The sequence below is a fragment of the Panulirus ornatus genome, chromosome 13, assembly GCF_036320965.1.
Source record: "Panulirus ornatus isolate Po-2019 chromosome 13, ASM3632096v1, whole genome shotgun sequence".
Taxonomy (NCBI): domain Eukaryota; kingdom Metazoa; phylum Arthropoda; class Malacostraca; order Decapoda; family Palinuridae; genus Panulirus; species Panulirus ornatus.
This window is the reverse complement of record NC_092236.1, coordinates 3,011,429-3,036,760: the sequence shown is the minus strand read 5'-3', so window position 1 is coordinate 3,036,760 and position 25,332 is coordinate 3,011,429. Positions and strand designations below refer to the sequence as shown.

The 25,332-nt window shown below is 39.6% G+C and overlaps 1 protein-coding gene across 7 annotated transcripts in view; it reads left to right on the top strand.

Annotated features, from left to right (window-relative positions):
* The window catches only part of LOC139752665 (calcium homeostasis endoplasmic reticulum protein-like), a 71,262-nt gene extending 46,198 nt beyond the window's left edge, over positions 1-25,064 (top strand). For 4 of the 7 annotated variants that reach the window (XM_071668425.1, XM_071668424.1, XM_071668423.1 and 1 more), the window contains 6 exons: positions 4,744-5,002; positions 5,557-5,613; positions 14,582-14,764; positions 15,600-15,722; positions 23,307-23,492; positions 23,742-25,064. In XM_071668425.1, coding sequence (XP_071524526.1) covers positions 4,744-5,002; positions 5,557-5,613; positions 14,582-14,764; positions 15,600-15,722; positions 23,307-23,492; positions 23,742-24,018 — 1,085 coding nt within the window. In that variant the 3' untranslated portion in view covers positions 24,019-25,064. The remainder of the gene's footprint in view (positions 1-4,743; positions 5,003-5,556; positions 5,614-14,581; positions 14,765-15,599; positions 15,723-23,306; positions 23,493-23,741) is intronic. The other 3 variants (XM_071668428.1, XM_071668427.1, XM_071668426.1) reach the window with 1 other exon arrangement.
* The last annotated feature ends 268 nt before the right edge of the window (positions 25,065-25,332 follow it).

Below are 25,332 nucleotides of genomic sequence, written 5' to 3'. Positions count from 1 at the left end.
TTTGTGAATGTAAAGAAATAGCACAGCTTCAACTTTACCTTGTTCTCCATTCTGTACTTTACAACTGTGCATCTGTGTTTTACCATATACTATCAAGATATAGCCCAATGTTAGACACATCTTCCATCACCATTAGTATTGAGGACTTTTGCTTGTTGGCTTTTCTCATATTCTCTTTAGGACAGTGAACCTCCACTGGGAATCATTAAACCTGTAATGTAGGCTAAACCCATGGGATATATTAGGGTGATTGTTTTTGATCACTTGCAAATATTCACAGAATGGCTGTTATAAGTTTTATGCATCCTCCCTCACCTGAACTAGGCCTGTTATATATAATGTAATCAATAAAGATCTTGAAGGCTCTAGTGAAGAGATATCTTGTAGCAAGGACACTTATTCTGATAACATAAATGATGGGTTAATGTTGCATTAACTTTTAAGTCACATTTAATACATGGGGTATGTTTGCATACATTCTAGAAGAGCTCGTAAGGTATTTCATGAATATCATGGACATCATAGGCTTAATTAAGACTATTAGCTAATTGTATTTTTTTGGTGACAGCCCCTGAAATAATTGAACTGTGTAATATAAAGTGTAAAAGAACAGGAAGAAGTGGCATACCATATCTTTCAAGTCGTAATGCCTGTCCTGCTGTTCATTGAAGATCATATGTATTATGTTTTTTTATGTGAACTTAGTAGTGTACAGAAAAATATACACATGTAAATAAGTGCTCACTAGAATTCCTGAATGTGTAAACTACTCTCTCTTGATATTATAAATTGATAGAAATGGGACTTACTTTTCAAGTCAAGTTTGGTTATGATCAAGAGCCTATTTTGCCTACACACAGATTCTTGCCAGGATTGCAGGAATTTTTCTCATAAGGAAATAGATATGAAGCTAAACATTTCATAAACTGTATATGGGGTTCCTTTATCTTGGACAGTCTCAGAGATTTTGTTAAAAAAAATTTATGGTAACTACTAAGATTGAAATACTGGTTGCTACACAGCTTTAAAACTAACCAATCAAAGCATAACTCCTCACCCATTGTTTCTCAATTCCAAATAAAAGATCTGTTTTCTTTAAGTGTCCATACCTGCAACCTATGAAGTATTGAAATTGAAGTGCCTTTGGAATAAGAATATTTTCATTTGAAACCAGAATTCAAGCATTGGAGCTGCAAAATTTGGAAATATCAGGGACATCTCTTTCAAGATAAGCCCTTTGTCTTTCTCATCACTCCACTTGCCATGAGAGAACCCATAGTATTAGAGTTAGGATATTGTTTTTTTTATATCATGTTATGGATACTTGTCATCCTAGAACTTAATCCCCACTTCTTCGACAAATGTCTCAGCATGCAATCATTCTTGATAGGTGTGCAGTCATAATCAGACCTTAGCTGCCAATTAGACTCCTATGTAAATTTTCTACAAAGAATTGTTACCAGCTACCCAGAACTTCTTGTAAGCCCAGCCAAATGAGTTGGCATGTCTGACTAAACCATCAGTGCATCTCTTAATATGTTTTGAAAACACTGAAAGAGATAAATCTTATAAATCCTTTAGATATTGACAAAGATCAAACCCCTACAAAGGCATCATTGTTTTATCTGCAAAACTAGATTGTACTAATGCTCTGCAGGGATAGAAAAAAAGTTGCATTGATGTATTTGTACACATTTTTTAGCTTTGGTTGTGGAGCAGAGGTAAGATATTGTTGTTGTAGATTTGCAAACATAGTACTCCCAAACACATGTAGGAAAGAATAATTCAGTTGCCCTCATTTTATGCAAAATGGGAGTCTAAAAAAGGTGCCAGCAGTTGTGAGATGTTGTCTTAGTTATTGAGACTAGAAAGCAAGAATGTAAATACTTCTTGCTTCTTTTGTCACACATGGTATCTTAGAAGAGTGATCATAGGAAAATGGGAAAGATAAGAGAAAAAAGAATGCAAACTGTAGAGTTTACCAAGGAAGCTAGGTTGGATTAGTTGATAAACATTATGAATTACAGGATTGGAGAAAGGAAAACGGGAGTATAGCTCATCATCTAGATGCTTGGGTACACACCATACTACCATGTACTGGATTTTAGATAAGGCCAAAAAAAAAATATTTTAAAGAGTCACAAGATACTGATTCAAGGCTGCATGGGAACTGGTTCATTTTCATAATGCAGTGGTTATTGCTAGACCCATCACAAATTTTTTTGTGTCCCAGTCCACAACTAGGAGACATTCAGAGTAAGCTTTGAATGTGGACAGAGAACATTCATGGGGTTGGGGTCCCCACAAACTAATGTTCAGAGGCTGCATTATCTCCCTTAAGGAATCTTATGTGGTTCTTTGCAGCTTACCCACTAATTTTATTTTGTCTCATTTCATCAGTAATGTATTTTTATTATTTATGGCACTAAGTGGTTTCATCTAGCAAGCTTGACCTTCTAAGTACATCACTGTCACTGTGCTAAGTTTGAATTCTCTTGGCCGAAGGGAATACTAATTTTATTTATTTTTTTTTTATTATACTTTGTCGCTGTCTCCCGCATTTGCGAGGTAGCGCAAGGAAACAGACGAAAGAAATGGCCCAACCCCCCCCCCCCCATACACATGTATATACATACGTCCACACACGCAAATATATATACCTACACAGCTTTCCATGGTTTACCCCAGACGCTTCACATGCCTTGATTCAATCCACTGACAGCACGTCAACCCCGGTATACCACATCGCTCCAATTCACTCTATTCCTTGCCCTCCTTTCACCCTCCTGCATGTTCAGGCCCCGATCACACAAAATCTTTTTCACTCCATCTTTCCACCTCCAATTTGGTCTCCCTCTTCTCCTCGTTCCCTCCACCTCCGACACATATATCCTCTTGGTCAATCTTTCCTCACTCATTCTCTCCATGTGCCCAAACCACTTCAAAACACCCTCTTCTGCTCCCTCAACCACGCTCTTTTTATTTCCACACATTTCTCTTACCCTTACGTTACTCACTCGATCAAACCACCTCACACCACACATTGTCCTCAAACATCTCATTTCCAGCACATCCATCCTCCTGCGCACAACTCTATCCATAGCCCACGCCTCGCAACCATACAACATTGTTGGAACCACTATTCCTTCAAACATACCCATTTTTGCTTTCCGAGATAATGTTCTCGACTTCCACACATTCTTCAAGGCTCCCAGAATTTTCGCCCCCTCCCCCACCCTATGATCCACTTCCGCTTCCATGGTTCCATCCGCTGCCAGATCCACTCCCAGATATCTAAAACACTTCACTTCCTCCAGTTTTTCTCCATTCAAACTCACCACCCAATTGACTTGACCCTCAACCCTACTGTACCTAATAACCTTGCTCTTATTCACATTTACTCTTAACTTTCTTCTTCCACACACTTTACCAAACTCAGTCACCAGCTTCTGCAGTTTCTCACATGAATCAGCCACCAGCGCTGTATCATCAGTGAACAACAACTGACTCACTTCCCAAGCTCTCTCATCCCCAACAGACTTCATACTTGCCCCTCTTTCCAAAACTCTTGCATTTACCTCCCTAACAACCCCATCCATAAACAAATTAAACAACCATGGAGACATCACACACCCCTGCCGCAAACCTACATTCACTGAGAACCAATCACTTTCCTCTCTTCCTACACGTACACATGCCTTACATCCTCGATAAAAACTTTTCACTGCTTCTAACAACTTTCCTCCCACACCATATATTCTTAATACCTTCCACAGAGCATCTCTATCAACTCTATCATATGCCTTCTCCAGATCCATAAATGCTACATACAAATCCATTTGCTTTTCTAAGTATTTCTCACATACATTCTTCAAAGCAAACACCTGATCCACACATCCTCTACCACTTCTGAAACCACACTGCTCTTCCCCAATCTGATGCTCTGTACATGCCTTCACGCATTTCTTGTCTCAGTCAAATTGAGATACATTGTGTCTGTTTACAACCAAGGGATTTACAAAATAGGCCCTGAATGTATTTCTTTCTGTTTGTGAAAAGTGTGCCCTCTGGTTTGTTTACAGTTTTTTTTTTGTGATTTCATTACCTGGCAGGTATATATTTCTTGATGTTTTAGATTAATGTATTCTTGTTTTTAATTGTTTGATTTGTTCAAATGAATGTTTGTTTTTCAGGGGTTCATCAGATACTCTCATGGGCCGGTTATTGGCCCTATTCTTATTGACAATTGTATATGTCAGTTTTACTTAATTTCCTAAGAATAATTCCAGTCCAAAACTGTTCTGTGAAACAAGAAATTTTTATCATCACAGGAGTGATCATCATCAGTGAAGTTGGATTGAAACATTTTAAGGTTGTGAGAATGATTAGAGATATGCTCTGCGTTATGTGCAATAAACACAATGTTCCAAAATAACAAAATCATGTTACTATTTACAGCATGTTAAACAATTAGGAATACCCAGTTTTCCCAGTTATTTTTCTCAATTTGGACCATGGGGCCTGCCCTTTCCCAAAATACTCCGATAAGTCCTTATGCTTGTACACTGAAGTTGTATACAGTTGCTTGTCGAGTTATTACCCTTGGCTAGGTACCCATGTTTTGTACAGATATATTCCTGTTTTACTTTGTTACCTTCTGTTTCTTCTGTGATTTGTTTGTTTATTGTCATTCCATAAAGATTTTTTTCCATAAATCTCTCATGCACCTTTTATTCCTTGCAGGTTTACCTCTTGTTGACTTTAGCAAACCTCCCCCGGGATTCCCAGTTGAAGAACAGAAGGAGAATTTAGTACCAACTGTGCCATACTATGAGCTACCTGCTGGGCTTATGGCACCTCTTGTGAAAATAGAAGACCACAAGTATATGCCTTTAGATCCCAGTGAATTAAGACTTCCACCACCAACCCCTCCAAGTGACAGGTTGTTAAGAGCAGTTGAGAATTTCTATGCTCCGCCATCTCATGAAAAGCCTCGGAACAGGTACTTACAATGTTTTAGCTATTATTCATTGACTCTTTTGCTTTGACGTGATTGAGACATAGCCATGTTTTTCCAGCAGTGGTGACAGCAGTGGCATTATTGTCATATCTATATTAACAGTAGAAATTTTATGTTAGTCAAATTTTTACCAGTGGTTGCTAAAGCTTTATGTTAAAGTTTTTGAGGACCCTTTTCTTCCTTCATTCTCTTACTCCTCCATCCTTTGCCTGCCTTATCCTTCTCCTCTCCCTCTTCCTTTTCTTTATCTTCCTTCCTCCTTCCACCCTCCCATCCTCCCTGCTTGCTTCTGTATTTTCTTCCTCTTCTCTTCTGCCTTCTGTTGCAGTCACCACCACCACCACCACTTCCACCACCACCACTAATTCTTATTAATTCCTTCTTTCTGTCTGTTATTAACGTATCCTTTCTCAGCTGTATGAGGTGGATTAGGGACATAAAGAATTTTAGGTAGATGGAGGCTCACTGCCCACATATGAACGTAGCTGCTTCTGTAGTAGGGTTTTGTTTTTCTCAAATTGGGGTCCTGTCCACAGATCCCGTGCAGAAATATCGAGGCAAAGGATGGAAAATTGCAAGACTTTGACTGACAGGTAAACGATTGGAGCTATCAACAGAGTAATAAAATGATGAAATGTGTTGCCACCATATGTGGTGAGACTTGTCAAAGGGTGTCATGGAGTTTGATATATATATATATATATATATATATATATATATATATATATATATATATATATGTATATATGTATATATATATATGTATATATGTATATATGTATATATATATATATATATATATATATATATATATATATATATATATATATTAGTGTGTGTGTGTGTGTTTGTGTGTATATGTGTCAGAAGTGTAGGGTACAAGGAGGAAGGGGAGACTGAGGATGAGGTGGAAGGATGGAGAGAAAGAGGCTTTGAGTTATCGCTCCAGTTTTCTCAATCCCATGCACGCCTCTCGCCCTCCTGCATGTTTAGGACCCGATAGCTCAAAGCCTCTTTTACTCTGTCCCTCCATTTCTTTCTCAGTCTCCCTCTCCCCCTTGCTCCCATCACTTCTGACACATATATCCTCTTAGTTAGTGTCTTTTCACTCATCCCCTTCATATGTCCAAACCATTCAAGGATACCTTGTTCAGCTTTCTCAGTTATAATCAGCATATTACTGCGTCTCTGTTTTATACTAATTGTTCCTTACATGATCAAGCCTCCTCACATCACATGTTGTCCTTAAGCAGTTCTTTTCTAATTCCTCCATTCTTTGTTCTTTTGTACATAGGGCCCAGAACTTGTATCTGTACAATATCGCTGGGACTGCTATATCAAACATGCCATGACCGAAAGTGACCTCTCTCTCCAGACAGTCCTCATAGCACCCGGGATCTTTTCCCATCATTCTCCCTTTGATTCACTTCAGCTCCCATAGTTCCATCTACTGCCTTGTTCACTCCCAGGTATAAACACTTAACTTTCTCCAAGTTCTCTCTGTTCAAACTCACATTCAAACCAACCTTTAACCCTCATTTCCTTACTTGTATTCACAGTAACTTTTAACTTCCTCCTTAACCTTACTTTTATTGACATTAACTCTTAACTTCCTCCTTTCACTTACTCCCAGACTCAGACACCACCCTTTGCAGTTTCTCACTTGAGTCATCCATCAGAGCTTTTTCATCTGCAAGGTGCAACTGATACACCTCCCAGACCCTCACCATCTCCATATACTGTAAATCCACACTTCTCTTGAAAACCCTTGCATTTACCTCCTTCATCATCCCATCCAAAAACAGATTAAACACCCCTAGTGTAAAACCACTAACCAAAATTCTTTAATCCTCCTCCCATCTTACCCATGCACACTCCTTACTTTCTCTGTGGAAACTAAGCACTGCTTGTAGTTTTTCTCCCACTTTATATATTTGTAGGAACTTCCAAAAAGTGTTTCTGTCAGTCCTATGATATACACTCTATGGGTATATAGATACCACAAACAAATTCCTTTTTTTCCCTGAATATTTATTACTCACATTCTTTAGAGAAACAATTGGTCCACAAATCCTATACCATACCTTAAGCCACATTGCCTCTTCCCTGTATGCTTTATGGATGTCACCACCATCTCTGTCATGTCTCTCCCATATAACTTACCAGGTGTACTCAGGCACCTCACCTTGAGCCATACATACACTCACTCTTATTAACCAAAAACTCTCACATGCTTTCTTGAGAAATTCAACTGCAGCTCCATCCGCTCCAGTTGCTTTGCCATAATTCATCATAAGTAAGGCATTAACCTCTTCTTTTTTTTCTTACCACATCACTTGCATTTCTCTTTTGCTCTGTATGCCTCCATGTCCCAAACACCCCATATTTGCTACCTTGTCAGCTAATGCATTTAGCAGTCCCTCAGAATACTCACTCCTTCACTTCACCTATTCTTTGCATGTTAACACTTTTCCATCTGCTCCTTTCATTGATGCTCTTTGTTCTCTTGTTCTTGTCACACTATTCACCTCCTTCCAAAACACTTTCTTATTCTAGCTGAAGTTTGCCAATTCATGCTAACCCAACTCTTATTTACCCCCACCCCCCAATTTTTTTTAGCCTCTGCACTTTCCACTTCACCTCCAGCCACTTCTTTTTGGATGTATCCCACATATACTCCCCCCTCCCGAAGATAATACCTGTACACCCATCTTTCCTCTTTCACAAGCAGCGTAACATTCTCATCCCACCTGTCATTACCTACCCTTTCTTACATGCCCCCACATCTTGCCTTCCATATGCCTCACACTTTCCTAGTACAAGCTAACACTGCTTCCATAAATTCCTTCCATTCCTTGCCCACTCCCCGATTATCACAAAATTTATTCCATAATCTCTTTGCACATGTCTCATTTCCAAGCTTGCTCACTTTCACCTTCATTTTTCACCAAAAAGTGATCAGACATTACACCAGCTGCCTCTTAGCACATATACATCTAACTCTGTCTTTAGCATGCATGTTTATTGGGTCATAACCCAATAATGCTCGCCCACTATCACCTCCACTCACTCTTGTATACCTATGCATGTCTCTTTTTAACCAGGTATTCCCAGTACACGACTCCACTAGTTGTTTGCCACTTTCATTTACAATGGGTATCCAGTGGCCCTCAATTATACCCTTAACTGCAACTTTACCCATGCTTACATTCAAATTGCCCATCCTGTTACTCAATCCCTCATCAGAATTGCTGATGCACTCACTCAGTTCCTTCCAAAACACTCACATATATGTGAGTAGGAAGAGAGCAGGGCGAGCGGTTTCTGGTAAAGGTGGAGGATTTGCATTAAGGGTGTATGATGTCACCATGACTATTAAATCTGTTCGTGGATATGATGGTGAGGGAGGTAAATGTGAGGGTCTTGGAGAGTAGGGCAGGTTTGCAGTCTGTTTGGGGTAGTAGGGTCTGGGGGGTGCATCAGTTTTTGTTTGCTGATGGTATGGTTTTGGTGGCATATTCAATGAGGAGCTTCAAAATTTGGTCTCTGAGTTTAGGAGAGTAGGTATAAGAAGTGGAAATGGCAGTGGATGGAACCATGGGAGCTGATGTGAACCTTAAGGTGGGCAAGGGGCTAAGTTCCTGGGTTTGTCGAGGAGCGTCTAGAAAGAGTTACTGTTTGTGAGGGTAAAGACTAGTACATTAAATGGTATAGTAGTCCCAGTGGTGTTGTATAGATGTGAGGCATGGGTCATAGATGAAAAGGTATGGAAAAAGGTGGATATGATAGAAATGAAATGGTTGAGGATAATATGTAGTGTGTGGAGGATTGTTAGAATAAGGAATGCAGGGTAGGAGACAGGTGTGTTAGTAAGAAGAGTATGTATGAGAGAGCTGAAGAGGTTTTGCTGCGATGGTTTGGACATATGGAGAGGGTGAGTGGGGAAATGCTGATTAAGAGGGTATCAGTACTGGAAGTGAAAGGAATAAGGAGAATTGGGAACTGAGGATAAGATGGAAGGATGGATAAGCACAAGGCTGTGAGGTATGCATGGGATAGAGTGAATTGGAATGATGTGGTATACTTGGGGTAATGTGCTGTCAGTGGGTTGAACCAGGGCATATGAAGCAGTTAGGGTAAACAATTGAAAGGTATATGGGGCTTGCCTGTGGATAGTTGGGGTTAGGGTCTAGTTGTGTTGCATTATACATGGAAGCATGAGAGTGCATATGAGCAAATAAGGCCATTTCTTTGTTTCTGGCATTGCCTTGCTCTGCAGGAACAGGCAATCATGTAAGGAGAAAGTTACTTGTATATTTGATTCAGTCTCTCTTTCATTACTTGCTTGCTGTTTCTTGCATTAGTGAAGTCATACTAGGAATGTACAAGGAATGGTCTTATTTTCTCACATCCACTGTAGCTTTTATGCCAGATGCACTAAACCAAGAGCCCCCTATCTACAGACAAGGGGACTATTGTATCGATGCATTCTTTGTATACATGACAACACTTAAGTATAGCAATGAAAAAAGATAATTAAATAAAAGATAAAAGAGGATATATGTGTCAGAGGTGGAGGGAACGAGAAGTGGGAGACCAAATTGGAGGTGGAAGGATGGGAGTGAAAAAGATTTTGAGTGATCGGGGCCTGAACATGCAGGAGGGTGAAAGGCGTGCAAGGAATAGAGTGAATTGGGACGATGTGGTATACCGGGGTCAACATGCTGTCATTGGATTGAACCAGGGCATTTGAAGCGTCTGGGGTAAACCATGGAAAGTTTTGTGGGGCCTGGATGTGGAAAGGGAGCTGTGGTTTCGGTGCATTATACATGACAGCTGGAGACTGAGTGTGAACGAATGTGGCCTTTGTTGTCTTTTCCTAGCGCTACCTTGTGCACATACAAGGGGAGGGGGTTGTTTTTTCATGTGTGGCAGGGTGGCAGTGGGAATGAATAAGGGCAGACAGTATGAATTATGTCCATGTGTATATATGTTTATGTCTGTGTGTGTATATATATGTATACGTTGAGACGTATAGGTATGTATATATGCATGTGTGGATGTGTATGTATATACATGTGTATGTGGGTGGGTTGGGCGATTCTTTCGTCTGTTTCTTTGCGCTACCTCGCTAAAGTGGGAGACAGCGACAAAGTATATATATGTATATATATACTTATATATATATGGATTGAATCAGGGCATGTGAAGCGTCTGGGGTAAACCATGGAAAGTTCTGTGGGGCCTGGATGTGGAAAGGGAGCTGTGGTTTCGGGCATTATTACATGACAGCTAGAGACTGAGTGTGAATGAATGGGACCTTTGTTGTCTTTTCCTAGTGCTACCTCGCACGCATGAGGGGGGGGATGTTATTCCATGTGTGGCGAGGTGGCGCTGGGAATAAATAACGGCAGACAGTATGAATTATGTACATGTGTATATATGTATATGTCTGTGTGTGTATATATATGTGTACATTGAGATGTATAGGTATGTATATTTGCGTGTGTGGACGTGTATGTATATACATGTGTATGGGGGTGGGTTGGGCCATTTCTTTCGTCTGTTTCCTTGCGCTACCTCGCAAACGCGGGAGACAGCGACAGAGCAAAATAAATATAAATAAATAAATGTATGTATATATATTTCACTCTTTTAAACTATTTGCCATTTCCTGCGTTAGCGAGGTAGCGTTAAGAACAGAGGACTGGGCCTTTGTGGAATATCCTCACGTGGCCCCCCCCCGTTCCTTCTTTTGGAAAATTAAAAAAAAATGAGAGGGGAGGATTTCCAGCCCCCGCTCCCTCCCCTTTTAGTATATATTTATATATTTTTTTTTTTTTGCTATCATATATATATATATATATATATATATATATATATATATATATATATATATATATATATATTATATATATATATATATTATATATATATATATATATATATATATATATATATATATATATATATATATATATATATATATATATATTTTTTTTTTTTTTTTTTTTTTTTTTTTTATACTTTGTCGCTGTCTCCCGCGTTTGCGAGGTAGCGCAAGGAAACAGACGAAAGAAATGGCCCAACCCCCCCCATACACATGTACATACACACGTCCACACACGCAAATATACATACCTACACAGCTTTCCATGGTTTACCCCAGACGCTTCACATGCCTTGATTCACTCCACTGACAGCACGTCAACCCCTGTATACCACATCGCTCCAATTCACTCTATTCCTTGCCCTCCTTTCACCCTCCTGCATGTTCAGGCCCCGATCACACAAAATCTTTTTCACTCCATCTTTCCACCTCCAATTTGGTCTCCCTCTTCTCCTCGTTCCCTCCACCTCCGACACATATATCCTCTTGGTCAATCTTTCCTCACTCATTCTCTCCATGTGCCCAAACCATTTCAAAACACCCTCTTCTGCTCTCTCAACCACGCTCTTTTTATTTCCACACATCTCTCTTACCCTTACGTTACTTACTCGATCAAACCACCTCACACCACACATTGTCCTCAAACATCTCATTTCCAGCACATCCATCCTCCTGCGCACATCTCTATCCATAGCCCACGCCTCGCAACCATACAACATTGTTGGAACCACTATTCCTTCAAACATACCCATTTTTGCTTTCCGAGATAATGTTCTCGACTTCCACACATTCTTCAAGGCTCCCAGAATTTTCGCCCCCTCCCCCACCCTATGATCCACTTCCGCTTCCATGGTTCCATCCGCTGCCAGATCCACTTCCAGATATCTAAAACACTTTACTTCCTCCAGTTTTTCTCCATTCAAACTTACCTCCCAACTGACTTGACCCTCAACCCTACTGTACCTAATTACCTTGCTCTTATTCACATTTACTCTTAACTTTCTTCTTTCACACACTTTACCAAACTCAGTCACCAGCTTCTGCAGTTTCTCACATGAATCAGCCACCAGTGCTGTATCATCAGCGAACAACAACTGACTCACTTCCCAAGCTCTCTCATCCCCAACAGACTTCATACTTGCCCCTCTTTCCAAAACTCTTGCATTCACCTCCCTAACAACCCCATCCATAAACAAATTAAACAACCATGGAGACATCACACACCCCTGCCGCAAACCTACATTCACTGAGAACCAATCACTTTCCTCTCTTCCTACACGAACACATGCCTTACATCCTCGATAAAAACTTTTCACTGCTTCTAACAACTTGCCACCCACATATATATAATATATAAATATATATAATATTTACTTATTATACTTTGTCGCTGTCTCCTGTGTTAGTGAGGTAGTGCAAGGAAATAGACGAAAGAATGGCCCAACCCACCTAAATACACATGTATATACATACACGTCCACACATGCACATATACATACCTATACATTTCAATGTATACATATATATACATACACAGACATATACACATATGCACATATAAACATGCACATAATTCACACTTGTTTTCATACATATTCATCATTTTCCACATTGGCGAGGTAGCATTAAGAACTTGAAAAGTTTGTATTACATGTATGTATGTTTCATCAAATTTTCTGCCCAGTTTTGGGTAGATTGGTGCTTTCTATAAATACTGATTGTCACCCACATCTCTGATTAGCCCAGAAAAAATCTACAAGCTTCGGTTACACACAGACAGCAGTGGCTGTGGGATTTCACATGCTCCTACCTTGGCACCATCCCTGGTATTATGCTGTGTAAATAGACAATATTGTTTGGGTTTCAGACCACATAAGCAGCCATCTCTTATTTGAAATATCAGGTTCATTGTTAGAGAAGGACACAACTCTCCAAGCTCAATGATAGGGGGTAATCACTGGCTGGCATTGCTTGATACACTTACTGTTTAGGTAACGACATCATGCAAAGGCTTAAATGCCTTAGCATTATGCCAAGATTTAAATGTCTTTGATATGTTAATTCTAAGTTGCTGTAGCTATTTGAATGGCTCATAATGTGTTGAAAACTTTACTAATTCTGCCTGTCCAGGTTATATGCCTTTTTTAACCTAGCACTTATATGTTTAATATATTAGATAATAACATTAACACTGCACATTCCTATTTTACCCCAGTTATCCTTAAATCTTTACTCTTCACTGTAGCTTCTTTTAACTTTAGTCTTTAAAGAAATCATAACTGTTTATGTTTTTTCTTCTATACTATACACTTTTAAACAAAGTTCTTCCTTGCACACTTTCTAGCAGTATTATTCTTGAAATATTGACCTTATAAAGAATGAATGTGGTATAATTGCCCACGAGTGTTTATCTCAGCATCCCACTTTATCTCATTATTTCACTCATGATATAGTTATTAGGTTGTCCAGCACAAAAGATTTCTCATTCTCTATTATTTGATATAGTAGGTAAGCTCATTCAAAATGTGTCATGTTAATTTCTTTCATCTGTTGACAGACTGTACTTTAGCTAATCAGAATTTTTTGTTCTGTTTCATCTCAGTATTATTTGTTGACATGCCTTAGAAATTTAGGGGTAAGATCAAGATGGTCATATATCATGAAATTATGAAACCTAGGCACTAAAAAGGCTTGCAGGCATTGAATTATTTATCAGTGTTATGAAGAATTGATTATCATTGGAAAAGATTTTGTAATATGAAGAGTACTTTACAAATTTGAAAACCATCTAAGGCAGATTTCTGTGTGAAATTTTACACCAGAGAAGATTTTTTTTTTATCAAGGTACAGGTACTTTTGAATAACTACGTAGTACATTTATTGCATAGGCTGCAGATTCATCTCACTCTCAAATTCTAATCTTTTCAGAAAATAAAGCATTTACATCAGTGTTAGCAGAAATATAACATTTGGATCAAATTATTAAACTCATCTCTGAAATAACAGTTCACAAAACCATGTCATCTTATGTAAACAATTGGTGCAGGTTCTGGGCGTATTCATTGTCCACCATTGGCCATACCAGAGGTTTATTATGAGAGCTGGTATGTTGAGAAGGGCACATAGCCAAGCAGATGAAATGCCTTATCATCTTCCATTTAATGTAGTAAAGTGAATAGCAGGGCACTTACATATAATTAAGAAGGCTGTTATAGTTATTTTACTTAATTCATAAGAACTTATTTTAAAATCACTAACTAATAATTCATTATATATTATTATGAAACTATTAACTCTGTTACCATGTACAAGAGATGGATCAAGTGCATGCCAGCAAGCACTTTAAAGGACATTAATTTCACGAATCTGGTGTCCTCAACTGAACCCTGCAGGCTTACAGAAGTCAGGGTTGCCCAGTTATGTTACCTTTAGTAGATTTACTACCTTGTCACAAAAAAAAGCTGTTATCTCGTTTGTGATGAGAATCTGAAATGCTTGATGAAAATGATGGTTGCTGAAGAAAGCATTCTCTATGGGAAAGTAAAAGTAGGAAAGCTGAAACAGATGAAAAGTAGATAAGAGGGGGAAACCAGTTCTCTCAGTGAAATTGTGTATTGCATACATGATTTTTCACTTAAATGCATTATCATTTTTTTGGATTTTCTTTCCAGTGAGGGTTGGGAGCAGTTAGGTTTATATGACTACTACAAAGAAAAGAGTCAGTGTATTAAACGAATTGAAAAAGATGTAAGTGACGGACTAAGAGATCGCCCACGCTCTCCATCACCTGTTGTGATTGAGCCGCCTCCAGAAGAAGAGGAAAAACCTGTTGAGCAACCAGTCAGAAGATACAGGTAGGATGGAAGACCTCATGTATATTTTTTGATGAATTGTGCATCTCTGATCAGTCACTCTATGCATAATTTTGATGAGATCATGAAAGAAGGAAGTGAAAATTTTTTTTTCTTTTTCTATGAAGGTACAGTCTAGAGATTCTGAATGTGTATTATTGTAACCAGGATGAAAAGGGGGTGGGGGGGAAGAGAAATACTAAATTTGATGAGGGAAATTGGAATCTTATGGCTCTGAGTGAAACAAAGTTAAAGGGTAAAAGAGTCTGGGAAATTTTAGGGACATAGTCTGTGGTTATTAAATGGAGGGGCATGAAGTAAGGATTGGCATTTCTGGTGTGGAGTGAGCTGTAGACTGTGTTAAAGAGTGCAAGGAATTGAATCCAAGGTTGATATGGGACAGAATGAAAGTGCATTGTAAACGATGGGCAGTTGTATGTGCTAATGCATAAGAAAATGAAATGAGTGAAGAAGAAAAGAATGCATTTTGGAACAAGCCAAGTGAATACAAGTCATTGTGATGCAGGAATTCGAGTCATAGTACTAGGGAATCTAAATGCAAGGGTGAGTGATGTGGTAGTTGAGGGTATAATAAGGAAGATTAGGGTCTCTGGTGTAAAGATAAATGGGGTAAAGCTTTTCAGGTTTTTTGATGAAAGGAGACTGGTGATGAGGTATGCGTGATGTAAGTAAAGGTTGATAAGTGTACATGTGTGAATGAGAGTGTGTGAAAGGAGAAAGTTGAGAGTAAATGTGAAAAATATGAAAATTTGTAGTGTATATTAATAGTTTTCTAGTTGGATTTTTTGTGTTAAGAAAATATATACCATTTTTACAGATCAGTAAGCCCAGAAAAAGATGAGGAGAGGAAAAAGTCCCGGTCCCGGTCCCGCTCACTTAGTCAGAGTCCTGTGCGACGAAGCACCTCCAAACAGAGGTCCCTTTCACGCTCACCCTCAAGGTATGGTGTAAGAAGTATTTGGGGTATATGTTTTTTACAGTTTTTCTTTCTTTCTTTCAAACTGTTCGCCATTTCCCGCATTAGCGAGGTAGCGTTAAGAACAGAGGACTGGGCCTTTGAGGGAATACCCTCACCTGGCCCAATTCTCTGTTCCTTCTTTTGGAAAATTAAGAAAAAAAAAAAAAGAGAGGGAAGGATTTCCAGCTCCCCACTCCCTCCCCTTTTAGTCGCCTTTTACGACACGCAGGGAATATGTGGGAAGTATTCTTTGTCCTATCTTGTATATTTTCTTTTTGTATACTAGCAGACTTTCTTAAGTAGAACCACCTCCCTATATAACTAATCACATTGAAAGAAAGAAGTGAGTCACAGCTGTCTTACTACCATAAATCCTTTCAGTAGATCACATGATTCACAAGTACGCATATTATAGTGATTTTGAAAAGTTTAGATATTTTGGGTAAAATTTAATGCCGAATAGTTGTATGTGAGATGGAGACCAGTTTGAAAAGAGGGATGATTATTGAATGATTACCATATAGTATAGGAAGAGAGGAAAGTGATTGGTTCTAAGTGAATGTAGGTTTGCGGCAGGGGTATGTGATGTCTCCATGGTTGTTTAATTTGTTTATGGATGGGGTTGTTAGGGAGGTGAATGCAAGAGTTTTGGAAAGAGGGGCAAGTATGAAGTCTGTTAGGGATGAGAGAGCTTGGGAAGTGAGTCAGTTGTTGTTTGCTGATGATACAGCGCTGGTGGCTGATTCATGTGAGAAACTGCAGAAGCTGGTGACTGAGTTTGGTAAAGTGTGTGAAAGAAGAAAGTTAAGAGTAAATGTGAATAAGAGCAAGGTTATTAGGTACAGTAGGGTTGAGGGTCAAGTCAATTGGGAGGTAAGTTTGAATGGAGAAAAACTGGAGGAAGTAAAGTGTTTTAGATATCTGGGAGTGGATCTGGCAGCGGATGGAACCATGGAAGCGGAAGTGGATCATAGGGTGGGGGAGGGGGCGAAAATTCTGGGAGCCTTGACGAATGTGTGGAAGTTGAGAACATTATCTCGGAAAGCAAAAATGGGTATGTTTGAAGGAATAGTGGTTCCAACAATGTTGTATGGTTGCGAGGCATGGGCTATGGATAGAGTTGTGCGCAGGAGGATGGATGTACTGGAAATGAGATGTTTGAGGACAATGTGTGGTGTGAGGTGGTTTGATCGAGTAAGTAACGTAAGGGTAAGAGAGATGTGTGGAAATAAAAAGAGCGTGGTTGAGAGAGCAGAAGAGGGTGTTTTGAAATGGTTTGGGCACATGGAGAGAAGGAGTGAGGAAAGATTGACCAAGAGGATATATGTGTCGGAGGTGGAGGGAACAAGGAGAAGTGGGAGACCAAATTGGAGGTGGAAAGATGGAGTGAAAAAGATTTTGTGTGATCGGGGCCTGAACATGCAGGAGGGTGAAAGGAGGGCAAGGAATAGAGTAAATTGGATCGATGTGGTATACCGGGGTTGATGTGCTGTCAGTGGATTGAATCAGGGCATGTGAAGCGTCTGGGGTAAACCATGGAAAGCTGTGTAGGTATGTATATTTGCGTGTGTAGACGTATGTATATACATGTGTATGGGGGTGGGTTGGGCCATTTCTTTCGTCTGTTTCCTTGCGCTACCTCGCAAACGCGGGAGACAGCGGCAAAAAAGAGAAAAAAAAAATCTTCAGAGTGACTTTCCTTGATATGGCACAAGAGTAAACTGTACCACAGAATTGTACATGAATGGTTAATAGTGAAAAGCTGAAAGAGGCAATGCATCATTGATAGGGAGTGATTAAAACAAGGCTAAGGAATAACTCTTTGATGCAGGACAAGCATAAGAAGACAGGAGAATTTAAGGGTGGTGTCTTTTGTGCAGCAATTAATTATAATGAATAGGATGAGCAATACAGGACTGAGAATGGTACTGTGAACTGGAATTAAGAACAGGAAAGAACCAAGAAGTAAAGCTTAACTTTTTTTATTGTAACATATGAGATTTGTGAACAGATGAAAAAGTGCAAGAAAAATGATATATATCTATATCTCTTGGAACCTATTCTGTTGGGCTTGGCTGTGGATGGTAAGGTATGGTTAAAGTACATTATATGTGACAGTTTGAGGCCAATTTTTTTTTTCATCCCTTACACTACCAATGCTGTGATTCAAACATTAACCTTTGTCCCCCTTGCCTTTATACAGTGGCACTATACAGGTATTCCACTAATCCTCAGGCACCTGGATGTGGAAAGGGAGCTGTGGTTTCGGTGCATTACACATGACAGCTAGAGACTGAGTGTGAACGAATGTGGCCTTTGTGGTCCTTTCCTAGCGCAACCTCGCACACATACGGGGGAAGGGGTTTTCATTTTCATGTGTGGCGGGGTGGCGATGGGAATGAATAAAGGCAGACAGTATGAATTATGTACATGTGTATATATGTATATGTCTGTTTGTGTATATATATGTATACGTTGAGATGTATAGGTATGTATATTTGCGTGTGTGGATGTGCATGTATATACATGTATATGTGGGTGGGTTAGGCCATTCTTTTGTCTGTTTCCTTACACTACCTTGCTAACGCAGGAGACAGTGATATATATATATATTTTTTTTTTTTTTTTTTTTTTTTTTTTTTTATACTTTGTCGCTGTCTCCCGCGTTTGCGAGGTAGCGCAAGGAAACAGACGAAAGAAATGGCCCAACCCCCCCCCCCCCATACACATGTACATACGTCCACACACGCAAATATACATACCTACACAGCTTTCCATGGCCCACCCCAGACGCCCCACACGCCCCGATTCAATCCACCGACAGCACGTCAACCCCTGTACACCACATCGCTCCAATTCACTCTATTCCTTGCCCTCCTTTCACCCTCCTGCATGTTCAGGCCCCGATCACACAAAATCTTTTTCACTCCATCTTTCCACCTCCAATTTGGTCTCCCTCTTCTCCTCGTTCCCTCCACCTCCGACACATATATCCTCTTGGTCAATCTTTCCTCACTCATTCTCTCCATGTGCCCAAACCATTTCAAAACACCCTCTTCTGCTCTCTCAACCACACTCTTTTTATTTCCACACATCTCTCTTACCCTTACGTTACTTACTCTATCAAACCACCTCACACCACACATTGTCCTCAAACATCTCATTTCCAGCACATCCATCCTCCTGCGCACATCTCTATCCATAGCCCACGCCTCGCAACCATACAACATTGTTGGAACCACTATTCCTTCAAACATACCCATTTTTGCTTTCCGAGATAATGTTCTCGACTTCCACACATTTTTCAAGGCTCCCAAAATTTTCGCCCCCTCCCCCACCCTATGATCCACTTCCGCTTCCATGGTTCCATCCGCTGACAGATCCACTCCCAGATATCTAAAACACTTCACTTCCTCCAGTTTTTCTCCATTCAAACTCACCTCCCAATTGACTTGACCCTCACCCCTACTGTACCTAATAACCTTGCTTTTATTCACATTTACTCTTAACTTTCTTCTTCCACACACTTTACCAAACTCAGTCACCAGCTTCTGCAGTTTCTCACATGAATCAGCCACCAGCGCTGTATCATCAGCGAACAACAACTGACTCACTTCCCAAGCTCTCTCATCCCCAACAGCCTTCATACTTGCCCCTCTTTCCAGGACTCTTGCATTTACCTCCCTAACAACCCCATCCATAAACAAATTAAACAACCATGGAGACATCACACACCCCTGCCGCAAACCTACATTCACTGAGAACCAATCACTTTCCTCTCTTCCTACACGTACACATGCCTTACATCCTCGATAAAAACTTTTCACTGCTTCTAACAACTTGCCTCCCACACCATATATTCTTAATACCTTCCACAGAGCATCTCTATCAACTCTATCTTATGCCTTCTCCAGATCCATAAATGCTACATACAAATCCATTTGCTTTTCTATATATATATATATATATATATATATATATATATATATATATATATATATATATATATATATATTACCCCTGGGGATAGGGGAGAAAGAATACTTCCCACGTATTCCCTGTGTGTCGTAGAAGGTGACTAAAAGGGAAGGGAGCGGGGGGCTGGAAATCCTCCCCTCTCGTTTTTTTTTTTAATTTTCCAAAAGAAGGAACAAAGAAGGGGGCCAGGAGAAGATATTCCCTCAAAGGCCCAGTCCTCTGTTCTTAACGCTACCTCGCTATCGCGGGAAATGGCGAATAGTATGAAAAAATATATATATATATATATATATATATATATATATATATATATATGGTTGTTTAATTTGTTTATGGATGGGGTTGTTGTGGAGGTGAATGCAAGAGTTTTGGAAAGAGGGGCAAGTATGAAGTCTGTTGGGGATGAGAGAGCTTGGGAAGTGAGTCAGTTGTTGTTCGCTGATGATACAGCGCTGGTGGCTGATTCATGTGAGAAACTGCAGAAGCTGGTGACTGAGTTTGGTAAAGTGTGTGAAAGAAGAAGTTAAGAGTAAATGTGAATAAGAGCAAGGTTATTAGGTACAGTAGGGTTGAGGGTCAATTCAATTGGGAGGTGAGTTTGAATGGAGAAAAACTGGAGGAAGTGAAGTGTTTTAGATATCTGGGAGTGGATCTGGCAGCGGATGGAACCATGGAAGCGGAAGTGGATCATAGGGTGGGGGAGGGGGCGAAAATTCTGGGAGCCTTGAAGAATGTGTGGAAGTCGAGAACATTATCTCGGAAAGCAAAAATGGGTATGTTTGAAGGAATAGTGGTTCCAACAATGTTGTATGGTTGCGAGGCGTGGACTATGGATAGAGTTGTGCGCAGGAGGATGGATGTGCTGGAAATGAGATGTTTGAGGACAATGTATGGTGTGAGGTGGTTTGATCGAGTAAGTAACGTAAGGGTAAGAGAGATGTGTGGAAATAAAACGAGCGTGGTTGAGAGAGCAGAAGAGGGTGTTTTGAAATGGTTTGGTCACATGGAGAGAATGAGTGAGGAAAGATTGACCAAGAGGATATATGTGTCGGAGGTGGAGGGAACGAGGAGAAGAGGGAGACCAAATTGGAGGTGGAAAGAAGGAGTGAAAAAGATTTTGTGTGATCGGGGCCTGAACATGCAGGAGGGTGAAAGGAGGGCAAAGAATAGTGTGAATTGGTGCGATATGGTATATTTTCATTGTATATATATATATATATATATATATATATATATATATATATATATATATATATATATTTTTTTTTTTTTTTTTTTTATACTTTGTCGCTGTCTCCCGCGTTTGCGAGGTCGCGCAAGGAAACAGACGAAAGAAATGGCCCAACCCCCCCCCCCCATACACATGTACATACACACGTCCACACACGCAAATATACATACCTACACAGCTTTCCATGGTTTACTTTTTTACTTTGTCGCTGTCTCCCGCGTTTGCGAGGTAGCGCAAGGAAACAGATGAAAGAAATGGCCCAACCCACCCCCATACACATGTATATACATACGTCCACACACGCAAATATACATACCTACACAGCTTTCCATGGTTTACCCCAGACGCTTCACATGCCTTGATTCAATCCACTGACAGCACGTCAACCCCGGTATACCACATCGCTCCAATTCACTCTATTCCTTTCACCCTCCTGCATGTTCAGGCCCCGATCACACAAAATCTTTTTCACTCCATCTTTCCACCTCCAATTTGGTCTCCCTCTTCTCCTTGCTCCCTCCACCTCCGACACATATATCCTCTTGGTCAATCTTTCCTCACTCATCCTCTCCATGTGCCCAAACCACTTCAAAACACCCTCTTCTGCTCTCTCAACCACGCTCTTTTTATTTCCACACATCTCTCTTACCCTTACGTTACTCACTCGATCAAACCACCTCACACCACACATTGTCCTCAAACATCTCATTTCCAGCACATCCATCCTCCTGCGCACAACTCTATCCATAGCCCACGCCTCGCAACCATACAACATTGTTGGAACCACTATTCCTTCAAACATACCCATTTTTGCTTTCCGAGATAATGTTCTCGACTTCCACACATTCTTCAAGGCCCCCAGAATTTTCGCCCCCTCCCCCACCCTATGATCCACTTCTGCTTCCATGGTTCCATCCGCTGCCAGATCCACTCCCAGATATCTAAAACACTTCACTTCCTCCAGTTTTTCTCCATTCAAACTCACCTCCCAAATGACTTGACCCTCAACCCTACTGTACCTAATAACCTTGCTCTTATTCACATTTACCCTTAACTTTCTTCTTCCACACACTTTACCAAACTCAGTCACCAGCTTCTGCAGTTTCTCACATGAATCAGCCACCAGCGCTGTATCATCAGCGAACAACAACTGACTCACTTCCCAAGCTCTCTCATCCCCAACAGACTTCATACTTGCCCCTCTTTCCAAAACTCTTGCATTTACCTCCCTAACAACCCCATCCATAAACAAATTAAACAACCATGGAGACATCGCACACCCCTGCTGCAAACCTACATTCACTGAGAACCAATCACTTTCCTCTCTTCCTACACGTACACATGCCTTACATCCTCGATAAAAACTTTTCACTGCTTCTGGAAGGAGGTAAATAAAGTGCGTAAGACAAGGGAGCAAATGGGAACTTCAGTGAAGGGCGCAAATGGGGAGGTGATAACAAGTAGTGGTGATGTGAGAAGGAGATGGAGTGAGTATTTTGAAGGTTTGTTGAATGTGTTTGATGATAGAGTGGCAGATATAGGGTGTTTTGGTCGAGGTGGTGTGCAAAGTGAGAGGGTTAGGGAAAATGATTTGGTAAACAGAGAAGAGGTAGTGAAAGCTTTGTGGAAGATGAAAGCCGGCAAGGCAGCAGGTTTGGATGGTATTGCAGTGGAATTTATTAAAAAAGGGGGTGACTATTGTTGACTGGTTGGTAAGGTTATTTAATGTATGTATGACTCATGGTGAGGTGCCTGAGGATTGGCGGAATGCGTGCATAGTGCCATTGCACAAAGGCAAAGGGGATAAGAGTGAGTGCTCAAATTACAGAGGTATAAGTTTGTTGAGTATTCCTGGTAAATTATATGGGAGGGTATTGATTGAGAGGGTGAAGGCATGTACAGAGCATCAGACTGGGGAAGAGCAGTGTGGTTTCAGAAGTGGTAGAGGATGTGTGGATCAGGTGTTTGCTTTGAAGAATGTATGTGAGAAATACTTAGAAAAGCAAATGGATTTGTATGTAGCATTTATGGATCTGGAGAAGGCATATGATAGAGTTGATAGAGATGCTCTGTGGAAGGTATTAAGAATATATATATATATATATATATATATATATATATATATATATATATATATATATATATATATATATATATACAATGAAAATCTTAACCAACCGATCAACCCTCATTGAATATTTGGTGGAACCTTATGATACTGGTCAGGTATTCCTGAAAGTGCTTATTAGAAAATGAGGAACACTTTTCAGATGATGAGTCTGCAAAATCTTCACTCAACATGAAATGTAAATTTGTGCCTACCAAATACATTTTATTGTATTTATCTTTTTCAACAGAACACCACCTCGATCTCACCGCCGATCACTTTCTAAATCACCACGGAGATCCAACTCTGATTCAAGATCACCCAGAAGGTTGAGTAGATCCAGATCCAGGTCCAGGTCCCAGTCGCCAAGATCTTCCCCACCTCGAGTACCATTTAATAGGTCTTCTTCACGAAGTCCAACTCCACCATCTTTTGTGTTAGTAGACTGAGTGGTTTTTCTATGACTTATTTGTAAATTTATATTTGACATTATTTTCCATTTATTTTTTATTACTTTTACCCTAAAAGCAGTTTTTGATTCTTTATTGGAAGTGTACAGTTAGATTCAGTTGCATTTGTGCAACAGAATTTTGGATGAATATCTCAGCAGAAGCTTCGACACCTCTGCCTTTAGTCAAATATAAAAATTTGTGCTTTTTTATTAATTGATTTTTTTTTCCCACAGTGGAGGAGCTTTCCCAAAAATAGATCAGCGCCTGGATGAGAGCAATAAGGGTCACCAGATGCTACGAAAAATGGGGTGGGGAGGCTCAGGTTTAGGAGCCAATGAACAGGGCATTAGTGACCCTGTAGCAGCTGGAGAAGTGCGGGACACACCACAGGAAAGATTCCGAGGTCTTGGGGTCCCTAGTGCTCAGACAGATCCTTATGAAGCTTTCAGAAAAAATAAGGGTCAGGCATTTATTAACCGAATGAAAGCAAGAGCAGAGGAAAAATTTTAGTTGACAGTGATTATTTGGGGTTGGAACTTTTTATTGAGTGCAATTGATTTTACCTGTGAGAACAGGTATGCATGGTAGGCAACATAATAATTGGATTTTTAAATCTTCATTTTGTGGAGCTATATACCAGTCACTGGGAGTTTTACTTATAGTTATAAAATGACATTTGATAGTTGCAACTGCACTGAAATGAATTAAATATTACATCTGTTACAATGCATGGCTCATAACTAATTTCATAAAGTGTGTGTTAAGTACTCGTCAATTTTGGCCGAGATACCGATTTAAAGAATTCACGTACCACCTGTTGTATGCCATAGTTTACTGAAATGTTTCATCATTGTTTTGTACAGTATCTGAATTTTTACAGCACAGTTTAATTTGGTGAATGTTAAATGATGAAGAAAATTTCTGTAGAAAGAGTTTATCAATACTAGAACTGCTTTGAGACTGTTTTATCCATATTATATCTTGATACTTGTAAATGTTAGGAATATGTGATAAGCATGAATATAGGTAAAATTTTTATTGTTTACCATCTGCGTGTTTGAACCGTGCATTAATTTAGTTGTCATACAACTTGTATTACTTAATAAACTACTGTATATTGAATTTTTATACATGGCAAACTGGAATGTGTTGACCAAATTGGTGCAGCACGATAAGTACTAGTTAACATTGTTAAGAGTTATTGGAGGGACTATTTGCATTTTTGTTATCTTATAATATTTACCCTTTTAAGAGATTGAAATTCATGTTACAATAAGTGCAGGAATTTCTTTTAGATCCAAGCGAGATATGTGCATTTTCTTCAGAAATGCAGAATTTGTAATAGATGTAAATTAGAAATCTCGGTAATACTTATCTTTGACAGTAGTAATTTGCTGTTATACATTACAGAGCTTGAGCTGAAATTTAATGCTGTTTCTGAGTCCTGTGATTATAATTGTTACTAATTAGAAAAAAAATGTGAATTTAGTATTTGTGATGTAAATTAGATAAGTTATATGTAAGTAGTCTCTGCTAATAAAGCAAAATTGATTAAACTCTGATCTTTGTATGTTTCTGTGTTTCCTTACATAGAAAGTTGGCTCTTTCAGATTCTTCACACTGAAGCATAGGCCTTTTTTCACATATATTATCCATGATGCATCTTTGTAATTTGAACATTCAGCTTGTCCTCCTTATTTTTATACAGTGGCATGATTATACAGGCATTCTGTTAACCCTAAGGCACTTCACTTTTTGCCAAATATACCCTATACCCTGAAAATACTAACTAATCAACAGTCACCTCCTTTCCTGAGAAATTCT